The sequence below is a fragment of the Salvelinus sp. IW2-2015 genome, linkage group LG4q.1:29 (genome assembly GCF_002910315.2).
Source record: "Salvelinus sp. IW2-2015 linkage group LG4q.1:29, ASM291031v2, whole genome shotgun sequence".
NCBI classification, from domain to species: domain Eukaryota; kingdom Metazoa; phylum Chordata; class Actinopteri; order Salmoniformes; family Salmonidae; genus Salvelinus; species Salvelinus sp. IW2-2015.
In genome coordinates this window covers 34,526,158-34,545,447 of record NC_036842.1, presented here as the reverse complement: position 1 = coordinate 34,545,447, position 19,290 = coordinate 34,526,158, and the positions used below count along the sequence as shown (strand labels likewise).

General features: G+C 44.6%; 1 protein-coding gene across 1 annotated transcript in view; it reads left to right on the top strand.

Moving 5' to 3' along the window:
- dennd1a (DENN/MADD domain containing 1A) overlaps nucleotides 1-19,290 on the top strand; it is a 132,931-nt gene that overhangs the window by 1,663 nt on the left and 111,978 nt on the right. Inside the window, exons 2-3 of the mRNA XM_070439563.1 lie at nucleotides 61-492; nucleotides 5,132-5,239. Of these exons, the coding sequence (XP_070295664.1) occupies nucleotides 61-492; nucleotides 5,132-5,239 (540 nt within the window). The remainder of the gene's footprint in view (nucleotides 1-60; nucleotides 493-5,131; nucleotides 5,240-19,290) is intronic.

The following is a 19,290-nucleotide window of genomic DNA, read 5'->3' as shown; positions in this document are numbered from 1 at the left end:
GATTGGCCACACCGCGGGGACCGGTTTAATTACCGCCACACGTGACGTATTACGGCACAGCCGCGGGACCGGGGTATTACCGACACAGCGGGCGACTATTACGCATCACGGCGACGGTATTACGCCACAGCCGGCGACCGTATTTACGCACACCGGCGACCGTATTACCGCAACGGCGACCGTATTACGCACACCGGAGACGTATTACGACACCGGCCGACCGGTATTACGACACGGCGCGTATTACCGCACACCGGCGACGTATTACCGCCACACGGCGCCGTATTCGCCACATCACACGGCGACGTATTAACGCCACACGGCGACGTATTACGCAACGGCGACCGTATTACGCGCACACGGCGACGTATTACCGCACAGCCGGCGACGCGTATTCCGCAAACCCGCGACCGTATTAACCGCCACACCGGCGACCGTATTACCAGCCAACCGGGACCGTTTCTGCACACCGGAGACCAGAGTCATGACGCAGTAAATTACCCACTGTTGAGTACTGGTGTGACATCTCCTCTTATGCACCTGGTACACATACAGTCGCTAAATAGTGTGTACATGGGTTCCTATTGTGCTCACTCACACTCTGCACCATCACGACTGTGAATGCACTCAAAATATGCAACTCATACTGATTATCAAACAGTATCAGGGAAATAAAATAATCGCATGAATTGTGCCCGTTATACTTCTAATACTAGGCCTAGTGCATTTATTGCAAGGGCAGAAAAACATTTTAAAAACAGACTTTAAGATGTATTTGGTACATAATTGGAGGCTAGCGCTACACTCCAAAATGAGCAGTGGGGTGGCTGCAGGACAGTGGATGGTGGCCCCAGGGCATACAGCAGTTTGCGGCAGAATATCCCGTGCGGGCAAGCAGAGAGTGGCTGCATGTGTCCTCTAAACCGTAGTTGTGGTGGAGTTGAAAGGTTTAAATAAGGTTGTTTTTATAAGCCAGCTACTAAAAGAGGAGGATCCAGCTGCTACTATTGGTATTTCTCAGACATGTCAGATTAAGAACATGCTCTGCTGATACAACCGGGCATGATTGCAAAATTTACCGGTGGGAAAGCAGGCCTCCTTTGCTATTGAGTGCATACTGATGACATGTCTTTCATTCCCCTCCCGGTGTGGCGGTAATACGGTCGCCGGTGTGGCGGTAATACGGTCGCCGGTGTGGCGGTAATACGGTCGCCGGTGTGGCGGTAATACGGTCGCCGTGTGGCGGTAATACGGTCGCCGGTGTGGCGGTAATACGGTCGCCGGTGTGGCGGTAATACGGTCGCCGCAACAGCCCTAAGTTTGAGTGTGTGTGTTGTAGATGAAGTCCACATGGAGTAGATTTGTGTGCAGAGCCCTTCAGAAGGAGGTCCTCTCTCAGAAACGTTGGCCTCCATGGCCTGTGAAGTGACAGAGTGAGGCAATTTCTCTCTCCATCTCGCTCTTCTTTTTTTCTGTCTTTTTCTCTCTCACTTTTTCTTCTTCAGCTCAGCTCACCATGCCATCCCCTCCAGTTGATATCATCCATGGCCTTTTGTGTGTTGGGGTGTGTGTGCAAAAACCTGCCTTGGTTGTAATTGTTGAATTTCTTAGCAACTAAGCTGTCTTAGTTCAGCATCAGTGTTCACTGTTGTAGTGAATTCTATTCTACTGTATTAGGTTGTGCTTAATATTGTACAATCAAACAAATACAGTATCTCACATTGGCTTGGAGCTAACCTGGCTGGCAGCTTGTGGTGGACTAAAAGAAAACAACACATCTATTTTGGCACTGCAAAAGGTCCGAAGGTTGTCATGGTCATTAGCCAAGCACAAAACTCCCACACTCCTGTTTGATGCTCTGTCTCTGTCGGAGGTGATGAGACGTGTTCACGGAGCAGAGAAACAGTACCTCAGTGTACTGTCTTATGAAGCATTTTATTTTCACTGAATTGTTTGTCAAAGACAAAGTTTGTTGTATGTTTCACTTTGACAATTATAACGCTATCTGGAGAAACTCTTGATTACAGGAAAGACAACTAATATTATACAGTGATGCTAATGTTGTGAGGATGAAAGCACCCTTTGCTACTGTTCAATTAATAATTTTGTATATTGAATTCGTCAACTGTCTGACAAACACTCACATTGGCCCTTACATTACCAGCGACATTATCTGCTCTTCACGACCTAAGACTATCCATCATTTAGAATTAGCATTAGCAACCACATCAGCCCTGTTGTTGGCCATCCCAGCTATAACCCTCTCTCATTAATCAACAACACAGTTAGCCTGGAGAGTGCCGCTCAGTGTCCATATCTGGCTGCTTATAAAGCTGCTACAGACAGTTAGCCTGGAGAGTGCTGTCAGTTGTCCATATCTGGCTGCTTATAAAGCTGCTACAGACAGTTAGCCTGGAGAGAGTGCCGCTCAGTGTCCATATCTGGCTGCTTATAAAAGCTGCTACAGACAGTTAGCCTGGAGAGTGCCGCTCAGGTTCCATATCTGGCTGCTTATAAAGCTGCTACAGACAGTTAGCCTGGAGAAGTGCCGCTCAGTGTCCATATTCGGCTGCTTATAAAGCTGCTACAGACAGTTAGCCTGGAGAGTGCCGCTCAGTGTTCATATCTGGCTGCTTATAAAGCTGCTACAGACAGTTACCTGGAGAACTGCTGCTCAGTGTCCATATCTGGCTGCTTATAAAGCTGCTACAGACAGTTAGCCTGGAGAGTGGCCGCTCAGTGTCCATATCTGGCTGCTTATAAAGCTGCTACAGACAGTTAGCCTGGAGAGTGCTGCTCAGTGTCCATATCTGGCTGCTTATAAAGCTGCTACAGACAGTTAGCCTGGAGAGTGCCGCTCAGTGTCCATATCTGGGCTGCTTATAAAGCTGCTACAGACAGTTAGCTGAGAAGCTGGCAGTGCTGCTCAGTGTCCATATCTGGCTGCTTATAAAGCTGCTACAGACAGTTAGGCCGGAGTGTGCCGCTCAGTGTCCATATCTGGCTGCTTATAAAGCTGCTACAGACAGTTAGCCTGGAGTGTGCCGCTCAGTGTCCATATCTGGCTGCTATAAAGCTGCTACAGACAGTTAGCCTGAGAGTTGCTGCTCAGTGCCATATCTGGCTGCTTATAAAGCTGCTACAGACAGTTTGCCTGGAGAGTGCCGCTCAGTGTCCATATCTGGCTGCTTATAAAGCTGCTACAGACAGTTAGCCTGGAGATGCCGCTCAGTGTCCATATCTGGCTGCTTATAAAGGCTGTACAGACAGTTAGCCTGGAGAGTGCTGCTCAGTGTCCATATTCTGGCTGCTTATAAAGCTGCTACAGACAGTTAGCCTGAGGAGTGCTGCTCAGTGTCCATATCTGGGCTGCTTATAAGCTGCTACAAGACAGTTAGCCTGGGGAGAGTGCCGCTCAGTGTCCATATCTGGCTGCTTATAAAGCTGCTACAGACAGTTAGCCTGGAGAGTGCTGCTCAGTGTCCATATTCTGCTGCTTATAAAGCTGCTACAGACAGTTAGCCTGGAGAGTGCTGCTCAGTGTCCAATATCTGCTGCTTATAAAGCTGCTACAGACAGTTAGCCTGGAGACTGCTGCTCAGTGTCCATATCTGGCTGCTTATAAAGCTGCTACAGACAGTTAGCCTGGAGAGTGCTGCTCAGTGTCCATATCTGGCTGCTTATAAAGCTGCTACAGACAGGTAGCCTGGAGAGTGCTGCTCAGTGTCCATATCTGGCTGCTTATTAAAGCTTGCTACAGAACAGTTAGCCTGGAGAGTGCCACTCAGGGTCCATATCTGCCTGCTTATAAAGCTGCCACAGACCGGGGGTGCCATGTCATACCCATGCACAGGACTTACATCTGAGATGCAGCTATGCCCATGCAGCTGGCAGACTGACCCCCCCCCCCCCCCCCCCCCCCCCCCCCCCCCCCCAGATGAGCAGATGGACAGACTGGCAGGCGGGTTAGACTGGTAGGGCGGGCAGGTAGCCAAGTGCACAGACGCACATCAGCATCCCGGCAGATATTGTAGACATCCGTCTGAGTTGGAATTACCTCTGACAGTCTGACTCTTCTGCTCTGTTGTAGCGACAGTCAAGCAGGGACACCATGGTAATGTCATTTAGAGCTGTGTCATAGGCTTGGGCCTTTCGTTGATGTGTCAGCAAATACAAGGAGGCTTATTTTAGTTTGCCTTCTGGTCTTTTCTTTAGAGGATGTCGTGACTGATTCTAGCGACATATTTTAGGATGACATACTTATCAAGTGTACCAAACAGTCAAACTCTCCATCTTTCAGAGAGTTTGGGAAGGTTGTTTCTTTGAATTAAGTGTCTCTGGATTGGAAGAATTACTGGTGGTGTAAGGGATTTTTAGCTTTGGCGGATGCTGGAACCTCAATGTCCTAAGCAGATCCCTGATGTTTCCAGTAATGTAGTCTGGAAGTCTATTGGCTGTGGTTAGTCCAGCAGACAGAGGTGGAACCCAGTCAGCCTTTAGGGAGATTTGGGGTTTTGGGTTGAGCCTTTAGGGAGAGAGTTTTGGATTGTTGTCTTTGATTCGGTGACCTTGACAGATTTTCCGCTTGTGCAGCTGCCAAAACAAAATGAAAAAATCACAACCATCAATTGAAATACAAGAATTAGCAATCATTTGATGGACAGCACCTTCCGCGGGTCGGTAGAAAGCGGATGTTTACGGATTTCAGGGATACAGTATTTTCAACCTAACTTCCGTTTACCCTGAAAAATAAATATGGGGACTCCGCTCAGGGGTCTTTTTACACCTGCTATGTTAGATGGACAAAATGACCTCCCCCCATTCTCATCCCTTAGGTTAGACTTCAACATGCGCTCCAGTTGGAGGTTAAGCAAGACAGCTTTGTCCCCCCACACCCCCATCTCCCCCCAACTGAGAAAAGTGGATCATCAAATACACTCCTTTACTTCCTTTTTTTCTTTCTCTGCTCTCCTTTTCCGGAGAAAGGGAGGAAGAGGGTGGTGGTGGTGGGGGGAAGGCGGGATAGGGGGTAGTAACACCTCCCTCTCTGGCCCCTAATCAGCCAGGCAGCCTCAGCTGCCCTCCTCCGATCCCCTGCCAGGGTCCCTATCATCCTCTGATCAAATATTAATGTGCTCTACTCGGCCTGCTCACTAATCCAAAGCCAATTAATATTATCTGTCAATTATTTACAGATCCGGAGGTGCGGAGGCGATTCCCCGAGGACTACATCGACCAGGTTTGGAATGCATAATTAACTTCCTCTTTTCTCTCTCTCTCATTTTTCTCTCTTCCTCTCTCACCCTCCCCCCTCCTCCCTTTCTTCGCCACTATTTATTTATTTGTTTCTTTAGCTTTTTTCAGCCCCCCTTTATCTTGATAGTTTTCTTTTTCCTGGTGTCGCCTATTTTGACTCTTGCTCTTTGACGTCGCCTGTCTCTCTCTTTTTGTGTGGGTGCATATCGGCCCCTTTTATGTTAAACGCTTGCCATTTATGGGGTCTTTTTTTATGGGCGCAAGGGGGAGATAGCACCGGTTGGTGTGTTTGACCCCGTCTCGCTCGCTCGCTGTGTGTGTGTGTGCGCGTGTGCCTGTGTGCGTGCGTGCGACCAGAAGTCCCCACAGTAAAACAAGGAAAAGTCGGACAAGTGTGGACATTTCGCCGATCCCAACAAGGAAAAAGGCAGTTTTAGGTTTACAATTATGGTTGTGATTAAAAGATAGGGGTCAGTTTTATGATTAGGGGTTTAGGGTTAGGGAAAATAGGATTTTGAATGGGAATAAATAGTTTGTTCCCCACAAGGATAGTAAAAGGTGGGTGTGTGTGTACGTACAGTAGATGTGTCTGTCTTCGCTACTATAAAGGACACTACTATTGTCTGTGTACCGGGCAATGCAGACACATGCAGCTTCAGAAATTCATTGTAGCTCCCAAGATTTGAAAAAGGCTAAAGAAATAATATGAATGCAGAGTTGTTTTTATATTTATTTTTACAGAAACTTGATACAAACTTGACAAACAAACTTTCTTTGTGTTTGAGAAATTGCAATTTCTTTTTTGAAAGAGAAGAGAACTTTCTTGGTTTGTTGCTTTCTTGGTTTATTTGTTTGAGAGCAGTGAGAATCCCCCCGCTTTGTCTTTCTTCAGACAACAAGACGTCTTTGTTGTTTGCGGCGTCTCTCCTGGCTCTGTGGATTCGTCTGCGACTTTGCAGAGCGATGAGAGAGTGGGTGTCGAGCTCTTCTCCGTTGACTAATTGCGCCGTCAGTCACCATAGCCATATGCTTCCTTGATATTGCTAGCATATCTCTGACACCTCCTCTGCATACACAGTGTATATTCACACAAAAACACAAACCAAAACTATTCTGTAGACATTTTGTCTTTGTTTATTACACAAAGGAGTACATGGCGTTGCCGGTGAAAAGGTACTTTTGATTAGAAGTAGGAGGGTGCATGTTTCCTCTAATTTTTCTTCCTCCTTTCATCTCTCAAGCATCCAGGGTCGTGTTAAATCAATGGCGTATTGACCTGGATCCTACGCGTGTTACCATAGAGCCGTGCCCATAGAATCCTCCGAGGTAGCAACTGGAACTCATTGTCCTGCATGCTCTTCAAAGAGACAGAATGCCAAACATGAATTCAGGTTGCCCCGTTAGTCAAAAAACAACAACATTCTATTAACCAAGCGGGCACACACACACACACACACACACACACACACACACACACACACACACACACACACACACACACACACACACACACACACACACACACACACACACACACACACACACACACACACACACACACACACACCAACACAACACACACACTAATACGTAGCCTTGTTTATTCCAAGCGAAGCAACCTCCCCCTGCCCGTCTCTCTCTTTCTCTCGTTCTGTTTCCTTCTTGTGCAATTATTTGATGCAGAAGAAAAGCCACATCCTTTGTTGCTAATGGATGTTTCATCCCGGGCCACCTTTGTTCCATACAGTAAAGAATCTGTCTCGAATTACGGGGCCTACATTGCTCGTTGCTCTAGGAACGAGAAGGGGAAAGAGAGACTGAGATGAAGAGAAAGAGCGAGGAAGAAAAATAGAACGAGAAGTAGAGTTTAAGAATATTGGATAGAGAGGAAAGATGATAGGTAGTGAAAAATTGATAATGATGGCCAACTCTTTGGCTTCCCTTGAGCCGCGATGCCACGCTCCTTCACCCATCCCCCTCTTTGTAGTTCACAGAATGACGGAGGAGCAAGGCCCAAGAGAGAAGAAGAGAGTGAAAAAGAGAGTGAGAAGATGAAAGATGTCTGGAAACAAAAGAGGGTAGCTGGTACCAGTCCCAGTCTCATTCTCATCTGTGGGTTCTTAATGATGTTCCCCCCAAACACACCGCACCCTGCCCAATGGCCAACCCAGTAGCTCCCTTACATCTCTCTAGTCGGCAACAGTATGGCGTCAGTCAACTCTCAGCTGGAGCCTCTAGGACAACAGGGTAGATCTGAAACAGCACCCTATTCCCTTTATACTGTAGTGCAGCGTTTCCCAAACTCAGTTCCTAGGGTCCCACTGGGTGCACGTTTAGTTTTTTGCTCTAGCACTACACAGCTGATTCAAATCATCAAGCTTTGATGATTTGAATCAGCTGTGTAGCGCTAAGGCACCTCTTTTAGCCAGAACCCTATGTGGTATATCAGAGGCAGCTGTAGATATTGGGTCGTGGGTTTTACTCATCAGGCATCATCTGAAGGCTTGTGTTTAATGTTAACCAAACGGTCATTTGATTTGATTTGTGTTCGGTTTGAGAACTTGGATACTCCTATACAAGGTGTAGGAAAAACTACCCTGGACTGTTATTCAGACACACAAGCGTATTTGTTTCTGAAGAGCAGGAATAGTTGCTTGTCATTATCTTGTTAGTCCTTTCTCTCTGCCGCCGATAGATCTCGCCGTTTGCGCCGGGGAATGTAATCGGAAATGTAAATAAGCCGTTTGATACAAAGTGACGGAATAACGAGCGGAATATCCCTCACTTCTATCTTATCGCTCCCTCGCTCATAATTAAAACAAAGCTTTCGCCCCGAGTCTCTTCTCTCCTCTCTCTCACTCGTTTTCTCCATCTCCATCCTCTGACACAGCCACATCGCATTGACACATAGGCTTTGAATCCTTTAAATTAGGCAGCTGCTGCTTGTTTTCCTTAACTTAATGCGACAAGGTACTTTTTTCCCCGTAATGGAGAGAAATCGTTTTTTGAAGTTGGGCTGGCTTTGATGTAGCGTGCCGCTAGACCATTTTAACTTCTCCGGCATAGGGGGAAGAATCGAGGCGCTTTTAACAAGGGAATATTCAAATTTGGTGACCTTCTACCAAAAGAAGAAGTAGAAAGGGAAACGGAGGGAGAGATAGCGGGGGTGTTGAATATTCACGTTTGCACACACACACTACAGACGTAGGATCTTCATTTGATCACTCTTTTGTTGCTGAAAATGTTCCTGCACAGCAGGAAATGCAAACGTGTAGTGCATTCAAGGTTTAACAAGGCTTCTAAAGTTTGTAATTTCCACTTTAAAATGCCAGACTTAATTTGCCCTAAAGAAAAATGTTTCAACCCCTACAAAAAAATGTCCATTAATTATATTCCACATAATAATTCACATTTCCTGTTGCTGCAGGATTATTTTCCTGGTGTAGCAAACTGGCTCAAATTAAGATCCTACATCTGTAACACACAAACTGAGGGAAGTAACCAACCACCAATAATGACCTCTGATCTCCATGACAACTTCACCTGGAGACCTTGGTGACACTGGCACATCATCTATCAACAACCGGCGATAGTGATTAAAAGGTCTTATCTAGAGGCATTAGATGCCTCTAGATTAGGCTAAGTCGTCTCTTTCAGAAGAAAAATGTGTGCGTAGATAAAATTAACTCACCACCATATCACCAACTCCGGCCAAGTGTCAAGCTCGTGAAATAGGCTAGATTTGTGGTGTAGGATTACATTTCCCAAAGACCTGACCTCAGGTCAGTGTTACATCTTATTCCCTACACATTAAGCCTTCAGGTAAGGTAACGTTAGCTGAACCTCTACCTGACGCCAGATTTGCGGAGTGCAGCTTAATCCCATCTACTAGTAAACCCATCATTACCCCTGTGTGGGAAAAATATGGCTGCTTATTGTGTCTTCATCCTGAAGGGAGATAATTGTGATGTGGTTTTCCCAGTGCTTGTCTGACGGTCTGGGGTGTATCTCTTAATTGCGGCTCACCTTAGCGTGGCTTGGCGTCGGCTCCTGGGGACACCTGGCTGCACATATGGCATCAGTTACCGACGTAGGTGAAGGCAACCGTTAAGCATCTGGAGCAGGGGAGGGAGGTATTGGAGGGAGAGAGAGAGAGCGAGCGAGTAGATGAAAACATAGAAAACAGGGCTGTCTGAGAAATGGAAGTGTTCCAAGAATTGTATGTTGTTAAGGCATGAGGTTCAAATGTGAAGATGTGCAAAGTGAGTTGGTGGACAAAATGCGAAACTCCCATCAGTGGAAAGATGACACTGCATGCATAAAGAGAGAGACAGGGAGAGCGACACCCAGTAACTGTTCTTCCTCATTTGACTTCCAACAGCAAACGAGCAATGAAACGGAATGCTTCCTGCCCATTAACCCTCCGCCGCTACTTCTGAACCTGGCCTGTGAAAGTGGCTTTACTGGGGGACACTGACAACGATTTACCAACCTTCGCCCTGCCTCTGGAGGAAGGTGGCGCAAGTGGTTGTTTTCAGATACATTTGCCTAGCCTTCTGTGAGACTGAAATACAAATTAGGGCCTTAAAATGGAGTCTTACGAGATTTGCAAACTGGAGGCCAGTCACACTGCTATACCGGCACCTTTAAAATAGAGGCACTGACATAGCTTCTTGAAGGCAAGAAAAGGCCATTTTATAAGAGTTCATCACGTCTCAAGTGGTTTGGTTTGTTGACCCAGTGGATTTAACTCTGATAGACTCTTGGTAATTGACCGATCTAAAAGGCCATTGATTTTCACAGAAGTCAAGGGGAAGTTGAAATAGCGTATGTGAAACTTTACCCATGAATTAAATATGGCCTTGGCCTCAATCATGGGTCGACAGTGCAGATTGAATTATTGATACAAGCCTTATTTGTCTTTAACTATAGATTAAGCAGACGCTAAGGAGCCGGTTTCTTGGATCCAGATGAAGTCTAGGCTAGGCATTCGGGAGATTCAGGAAACCAGCCCTTGAACATTGTAGTATGGGTTAATGTTTCTCTGAAATAGATGATGACCTACTCATATGTTGGCTTGTTGTGTAGCTTGCTAAGGTGAGCTAACTATGGACGTGTTCAGTTCTAGTCTGCCACCCTTCCCATTCACCCTGCTGGGTTCCCCTCCGCTTGTGTCCCTAATCTCCACGTGAGGACCAGGCATTTAGAGGTAGCCACACATGGCCCGATGCAAAATCCCCCCTTCTCTTCTTGAATCCTATCCTGTTGAATATGCATGCCCAAGGCCCATTGCCACTCCTCAGCTTCCCTTCTCCTCAGCTTCCCTTCATCCCCTCCAGTCGTTCATCCCCCTTTCTCCTTCCTCTCGCCTCTGTCAGGATGAATGGATTCAAAACAGACAATAAAAGAGAAAAAAAGAAACGCTCAATAATTGCTTGTTGTTTAACCCCTCTGGATTGGCTAAATGTGTACATATAGAGAGGTTGCAGTTGCGTCACATCACCTAGCAACCACACCAGGAGCCATGTTGGAAGACCAGAGTCAGTCTGTTGGACCTTTGTTGCCCTGTGTATCCTCCAATTGTCCACATCGCTGGCTTCGTTTTGCTACCATCAAAATGTTTGTTTTGTTTTTCTAAGGACCTTAAAAATAGGTCCTTAGAAAGGCAGTAGGATAACCTATTCAAGTAAGTAAATATATTTTGAAAATTATATAAAAACTATGTATAATTAGCTAGCTAGCTTTCTACAGTAACTTAGCATTAATGTGTAGGCTAACTAAAATGAGCTCCTAACGTATTGTTAGCTCGCTAGCTAACTTTACATACTGTATAGTATAGCTAAGTGAAATAGATATCTCCAGCTACAGCTAGCTAACTTAATTTTAGCTTGCTAGCTCTTGATGTATGTATCATTATACATAAAAAATGCAAACTCTAAATGCATACAGTATGTAGCTAGCTAGCTAATAACCATGGCATGAAATTTTCTATGAAAAAAAAAAATATATATATTTTAAATGTAACCTTTATTTAACTAGGCAAGTCAGTTAAGAACAAATTCTTATTTACAATGACGGCCTACACCGGCCAAACATGGATGACGCTGAGCCAATTGTGCGCCGCCCTATGGGACTCCCAATGACGGCCAGTTGTGATACATGTTGGATTCGAACCAGGGTGTCTGTAGTGACTTCTCAAGCACTGAGATGCAGTGCCTTAAACCGCTGCACCACTCAGGAGTCCGAGTGAAAGGATTAGCAGCTCCAGCTGTCAGAGAAGGGGAGAGAGTCGGCTACTCTGGATAAGACCGGTACCTTTGTGGGAGGCCATTATGAAAAGATTCTCCAGTCCCTAGAGAGGAAAACTATGAGGACAGAGAGATATAACAACATGATGCTGATATAACAGTGCTGTCCAATTTGAGTAGAATGCAGCCCGTTTCATTGTGATGTTTTCTGTCCTCGGATACGGAGAGCTGTGAAATACCCTGTCTGCAGATGAAGAGGTCCAAATTCATGTCCCAATAGAATAAGGGGTCATCCTTGTATACCGTGGGTGTACCTATGTTAGGAAAATGTTGTAAACAAAATACAGTTAAAAGTCATACATAATGTATAAACCTATTACAACTGGAGCAGGCCAACCCTGCTGGGTATGCAGGCTTCTGTTCCAGCCCAGCACTAACACCTGATTCTAGTTTTTTTGTTTTGCTCATTCACCATCTGAATGGCACACACAATCCATGTCTTACTTGTCTCAAGGCTTAAAAATCCTTATTTAACCTGTCTCCTCCCCTTCATCTACACTGATTGAAGTTGATTTACCAAGTGACATCAATAAGGGATCATAGCTTTCACCTGGATTCACCTGGTCAGTCAGTGTGTATGAGGCTAATCATTGTACCAGATGTTGTACATGCCTTGTGCTGACATCAAATTGTTTAGTGCAAATCCAATCCTTATGATGTCTGGAAGCAGGAAATGATGGGATCCTTAGCTTAAAACATACAACTACTACTGCCAAGTTCAATGCCAGGTACTCTTCTCCCAAAAGGTCTGAGTGGCACTTGGAGGTGCCACTGTGATAAGGAAGATGGTTTGCCTAAGACTACCATAACAATTACATTGTCTATGCTAAATGTGTTTAAGTTGTAAAATAAAAATAGTTAGATTATAGGAAATACATTTTATTCAATGGGGCAAGGGAAAGCAGCAATGAACACAAAATACTTTTTACCCATATAACAACATAGCCTATTATTCAAGTATAATATGTTTAGAATATCATAAACAATAGTATTTTACATGTTGTTCCAAATTACATTTTATATATTCATACATTTGTAGATAAATATATTACTGTGAAACTTTGTTTCTGTTTAACCTCTACGGGATGGGTGTTCCTAAACCAGGACGGTTGTTGCTAATGTGACTAGTATGACATTGTATACAGCAGCCAACTTTCCAGGACATAGACATGTCTTATATGGGCAGAAAGCTTAAATTATTGTTAATCTAACTGCAGTGTCCAATTAACTGTAGCTATTACAGTGAATAAATACCATGCTATTGTTTGAGGAGAGTGCACAACAACAAAAATGTTATCACGGCAACTGGTTTGATACATTCACCTTTGAAGGTAAATAATGTACTCTAATTTGTCATCCTGAGGGTCCGAGAGATAAAATGTAGCATAGTTGTGTTTAATAAAATAAATGTATATGTTCAAATGTAGGAACTGGGGTCTACAGTTTGACCTCTCTGCTATCTCTAGCCCCATACCCACCCAGCCCGGCCATCTAGATGTGTGAAAGTTAGTGTTTTAGCTAATGATCCATAATGTATGGGGTGGCAGGTAGCCTAGTGGTTAGACCGTTGGACCAGTTACCAAAAGGTTGCTAGATCAAATCCCCGAGGTGACAAGGTAAGCATCTGTTATTCTGCCCCTGAACAAGGCCTTTAACCCACTGTTCCTAGGCCGTCATTGTAAGTAAGAATTTGTTCCTAATTGACTTGCCTAGTTAAAAAAGCTATAAAAAAATGTATGACATTCCTGGGAGTGTGTAAGCTTTCATTTTTTATTACCATAGGATTTTTGTATGTTTTCTATAGTTATGTACTTGAAAATGTATCAATTGACCAATTTAGCACATTTGGGCAAACTCCTGGCAGACTTGATACAACATATTGTACAGTAATGTAATTCTTCACTGGATAAGTCTGAAACATTGCACACACTGCTGCCATCCGGTGGCCAAAATCTAAATTACACCTAGACTTCTATCTGAATGTATGGCCTTTCTCTTGCATTTCAAAGATGGAACAAAAAAAACAAAAAACGCATGTTTTTTTGTTTGTATTATCTTTTACCAGATCTAATGTGTTATATTCTTCTACATTAATTTCACATTTCCACAAACTTCAAAGTGTTTCCTTTCAAATGGTATCAATAATATGCATGTCCTTGCTTCAGGTCCTGAGCTACCGGCAGTTAGATTTGGGTATGTCATTTTAGGCGAAAATTGAAGGAAAAAAAAGGTTTTAATCAGAAGTTATTGCTACACGATTCAATTTAAGGGGGTACTTTCGTCATGACGGCAAGGTGACGGGGCTCTCTACTCAAATGGCACAACAGAATCATTCAGATTGACCAAGGGAGAGTATATGACAACCATTTTGTCTAACTGAGGAATGTCTCCTTTAATATCTGGAAAAGGACAAAGTAGTGAAAATAGAAACTGATGATGCTGCAGCATTGCTCATCTTCACAGTGTGAATCCAGTTGACATGGGTGTCTTGATAGAGGTCAGCTGGTGAACCTACAGTAGAATAAAACTGAGAGGTATTTTACTGAAATTCTGTTACCAAACTTTGTATCTGCACAGTTTTTCCAGTAAATGTGTTTTGTAGAATTATCAGTGGAAATTGTTAAAAGTAGTCCTTGTGCATGGATTTGCTTGCAAAATGTTTATATCAATGGTCTTTGTTTGGCATACATTTTAAAGTAAAACAAAATCATGCATGGAATTGCCTCTATTCCATTGAGGCCTTTGTCCTATATTGTAATGCCCATACATTTTCTCAACAAATTATCACTGGGTGCCACTGGAAGGTGTTTTGGGGAAATAAAATCCTCTTTCAAGCTATATGCACATCATATTGTGCAATTTGTGTCTTCCCTTTTCGTAGGCCTAGATTACATGGTTGCATTCAAGACAAGGTCGTTTTTATTGATCTGTTTATAAAAGGCCACATTTTTCCCACGCAAAGAAAAGAGAAGAAACGTCTCTGATATAGCATATCCACTATGCTATGTCCATATTTACTATGCCACTATGCAGTCAGCCATACACAGTGATTAGACTGAGTTATATTTATTGCCTAAATTATCACTATCCAATCTACTCATCACATTAGGAATAACCTCAGCAAAAAAAGAAATGTCCTCTCACTGTCAACTGCGTTTATTTTCAGCAAACTTAACATGTGTAAATATTTGTGTGAACATAACAAGATTCAACAACTGAGACATAAACTGAACAAGTTTCATAGACATGTGACTAACAGAAATGGAATAATGTGTCCCTGAGCAAAGGGAGGGTCAAAATCAAAAATAACAGTCAGTATCTGGTGTGGCCACCAGCTGCATTAAGTACTGCAGTGCGTCTCCTCCTCAGGGACTACACCAGATTTGCCAGTTCTTGCTGTGAGATGTTACCCCACTCTTCCCCCAAGGCACCTGCAAGTTCCTGGAGATTTCTGGGGGGAATGGCCCTAGCCCTCACCATCCGATCCAAGAGGTCCCAGATGTGCTCAATGGGATTGAGATCCGGGCTCTTCACTGGCCATGGCAGAACACTGACATTCCTGTCTTGCAGGAAATCACGCACAGAACGAGCAGTATGGCTAGTGGCATTGTCATGCTGGAGGGGCATGTCAGGATGAGCCTGCAGGAAGGGTACCACATTAGGGAGGAGGATGTCTTCCCTATAACGCACAGCGTTGAGATTGCCTGCAATGACAACAAGCTCAGTCCAATGATGCTGTGACACACCGCCCCAGACCATGACGGACCCTCCACCTCCAAATCGATCCCGCTCCAGAGTACAGGCCTCGGTGTAACGCTCATTCCTTCGACGATAAACGTGAATCCGACCATCACCCCTGGTGAGACAAAACCGCGACCCGTCAGTGAAGAGCACTTTTTGCCAGTCCTGTCTGGTCCAGCGACGGTGGGTTTGTGCCCATAGGCGACGTTGTTGCCGGTGATGTCTGGTGAGGACCTGCCTTTCTCAGCCTATTGCGGACAGTCTGAGCACTGATGGAAGGATTGTGCGTTCCTGGTGTAACTCGGGCAGTTGTTGTTGCCATCCTGTACCTGTCCCGCAGGTGTGATGTTCGGATTTACCGATCCTGTGCAGGTGTTGTTACAAGTGGTCTGCCACTGAGAAGATGATCAGCTGTCCGTCCTGTCTCCCTGTAGTGCTGTCTTAGGCGTCTCACAGTACGGACATTGCAATATATTGCCTTGGCACATCTGCAGTCCTCATGCCTCCTTGCAGCATGCCTAATTGTTCACGCAGATGAGCAGGGATCCTGGGCATCTTTCTTTTGGTGTTTTTCAGAGTCAGTAGAAAGGCCTCTTTTAGTGTCCTAAGTTATCATAACTGTGACCTTAATTGCCTACCGTCTGTAAGCTGTTAGTGTCTTAACTACCGTTCCACAGGTGCATGTTCATTAGTTGTTTATGGTTCATTGAACAAGCATGGGAAACAGTGTTTAAACCCTTTACAATGAAGATCTGTGAAATTATTTGGATTTTTACGAATTATCTTTGAAAAAAAGGGTCCTGAAAAGGGATGTTTCTTTTTTTGCTGAGTTTAGTAGGCTTACATTAGTCTGCAAATGCGATAATAGATGCATGGATGTTTATTGTAAAGGTGCATTTTTATGGTGAAAAAAATACACTACATGACCAAAAGTATGTGGACACCTGCTCGTCGAATATCTCTTTCCAATACCCATTGGCATTAATATGGAATTAGTTCCCCCTTTGCGGCTATAACATCCTCCACTCTTCTGGGAAGGCTTTCCACTAGATGTTGGAACATTGCTGCGGGGACCTGCTTCCATTCAGCCACGAGCATTAGTGAGGTCGGGCACTTAAGCCTGGCTCGCAGTCTGCGTTTTAATTAATCCCAAAAGTGTTCGATGGGGTTGAGGTCAGGGCTCTGTGCAGGCCAGTCAAGTTCTTCCACACCGATCTCGACAATCAATTTCTGTATGGACCTTACTTTGTGCACAGGGCCATTGTCATGCTGAAACAGGAAAGGGCCTTCCCCAAACCTTTGCCACAATGTTGGAAGCACAGAATCGTCTGGAATGTCATTGTATGCTGTCGCGTTAAGATTTCCCTTCACTGGATCTAAGGGTTCTAGCCCGAACTATGAAAAACAGCCCCAGACCATTATTCCTCCTCCACCAAACTTTGCAGTTGGTATTATGGATTCGGGCAGTTAGTGTTCTTTTGGCATCCGCCAAACCCAGATTAGTCCGTCAGACTGCCAGATGGTGAAGTGTGATTCATCACTCCAGAGAACATGTTTCCACTGCTCCAGAGTCCAATGGCGGCGAGCTCTACACCATTCCAGCCGACACTTGGCCTTGCGCATGGTGATCTTAGGCTTATGTGCATCTGCTCGGCCATGGATACCCATTTCATGAAGCTTCTGACGAACAGTTCTTGTGCTGACGTTGCTTCCAGAGGAACTCTGTAGTGAGTGTTGCAACCAAGAACAAACTATTTTTTATGGTCTTCAGCACTCGGCGGTCCCGTTCTGTGAGCTTGAGGGGCCTACCACTTCGCGGCTGAGCCACTGTTGCTCCTAGATGTTTCCACATCACAATAACAGCCCTTACAGTTGACCGGGGCAGCTCTAGCAGGGCAGAAATTTGACGTACTGACTTGTTGGAAACGTGGCATTCTATGACTGTGCCACGTTAAATGCCACTGAGCTCTTCAGTAAGGCCATTCTACTGACAATGTTTGTCTAAGGAGATTGCATGGCTGTGTGCTCTATTTTATACACCTGTCAGCAATGGGTGTGGTTGTTATAGCCGAAATACACAAATTTGAAGGGGCGTCCACATACTTTTGTATATACAGTGCCTTCGGAAAGTATTCAGACTTTTTCCACATTACGTTACAGCCTTATTCTAAAATGATTTAAATAATTCCTCAGCAATCTATACACAATACCTCATAATGACAACGTGAGAACAGGTTTTTAGAAATTTTTGCAAATGTATTAAAAACAAAAAACATATACCTTATTTACGTGATTATTCAGACCCTTTGCTATGAGACTCGAAATTTAGCTCAGATGCATCCTGTTTCCATTGATTATCCTTGAGATGTTTCTACAACTTGATTGAAGTCCACCTGTGGTCAATTCAATTGATTGTACATGATTTGGAAAGGCACACACCTGTCTATATAAGGTCCCACAGTTGACCGTGCTTGTCAGAGCAAAAACCAAGCCATGAGGTCGAAGGAATTGTCCGTAGAGCTCCGAGACAGGATTGTGTCGAGGCACAGAACTGGGGAAGGGTACCAAAACATTTATGCAACATTGAAGCTCCCCAACAACACAGTGGCCTCCATCATTCTTAAATTAATTATTGATTGGAACCACCAAGACTTCCTAGAGCTGTCCGCCCGGCCAAACTGAGCAATCGGGGGAGAAGGGCCTTGGTCCAAGAACCCGATGGTCACTCTGACAGAGCTCTAGAGTTCTTCTGTGGAAATGGGAGAACCTTCCGGATGGACAACCATCTCTGCAGCAGTCCACCGATTAGGCCTTTATGGTAGCGTGGGCAGATGTAAGCCACTCCTCAGTAAAAGGCACATGACAGCCCGCTTGGAGTTTGCCAAAACGCTAAAGGACTCTCAGAACATGAGAAACAGCATCATGCTGTGGGGATGTTTTTCAGCTGCAGGGACTGGGAGACTAGCTCAGACTGGGGCGAAGGTTCACCTTCCAACAGGAGAACGACCCTAAGCACATAGCCAAGACAACACAGGAGTGGCTTTGGGACAAGTCTCTCAATGTCCTTGATTGGCCCAGCCAGAGCCTGGACTTGAACCCGATCTAACATCTCTGGAGATTGATGAGAAAATAAAACAATTTAATACATTTTATAATAAGGCTTTAACCTAAGAAAATGTGGAAAAAGTCTGAATACTGTCCGAAGGCACTGTATAGTGTAGCTTCCCCCAAACTTCAAACTCACTCGCCGCCTATGAGAGAGACGCATGCTAGATAGCTAGACTACAAGCTATCTAGCTCTAATGTTGGCCAACTTAATCTTGTTGTTAACATCTGGGTGGCATAACAGCTAAACTAAACTTGAAATTAGACTTACCATTGATGAAATGATCGGAGCAGACCCTGTACTGACAACTGTCTGGGTTCAGGTCTTGACGGGGAAAAAGGTATCTTTTTTTATCAGTTGTCTTTCCTGCCTTGTTAGAGCATCCAAATACGGCACAGAAATAGACCATGGTAATTAATCAAGTAGTTTTAGGCATTGTTATCATGCAGCTTGGAGTAGCCACTTAGCTGTTGTTGTCGAAAGAATTGATTTATTGGTCTTCCAACATGGCCGCCAGGAGGCATCGTAGGTCACCTGGCAACCCTCTATATTAAATCATATGTTAATCTAGTTATATCTAGTTGGGTATCTTCTAGTTAATATAATTGAATCTACTTTGAAGGCGACTGTGAAAGTGATGGGATAATTGGAGGAGTCAGGACTTCAGCTTCATAGCCCCAGAAAGCCTAGTTCACTTCAGGGCCCATTGCAATAAAACCTGAACAATTGCAATAGAAATTTTACTCAAGTCGACGTTCTCCTTGTGACGTGCAATTCTCCAGAGTACACTGCTATTTTCCTGTCTCTATCTCCTAAAGGCACTGACTTTTGGAGACATTTGGAGAACGCCAGAAAAATAGCAACGAGGTTGCGCTTCAT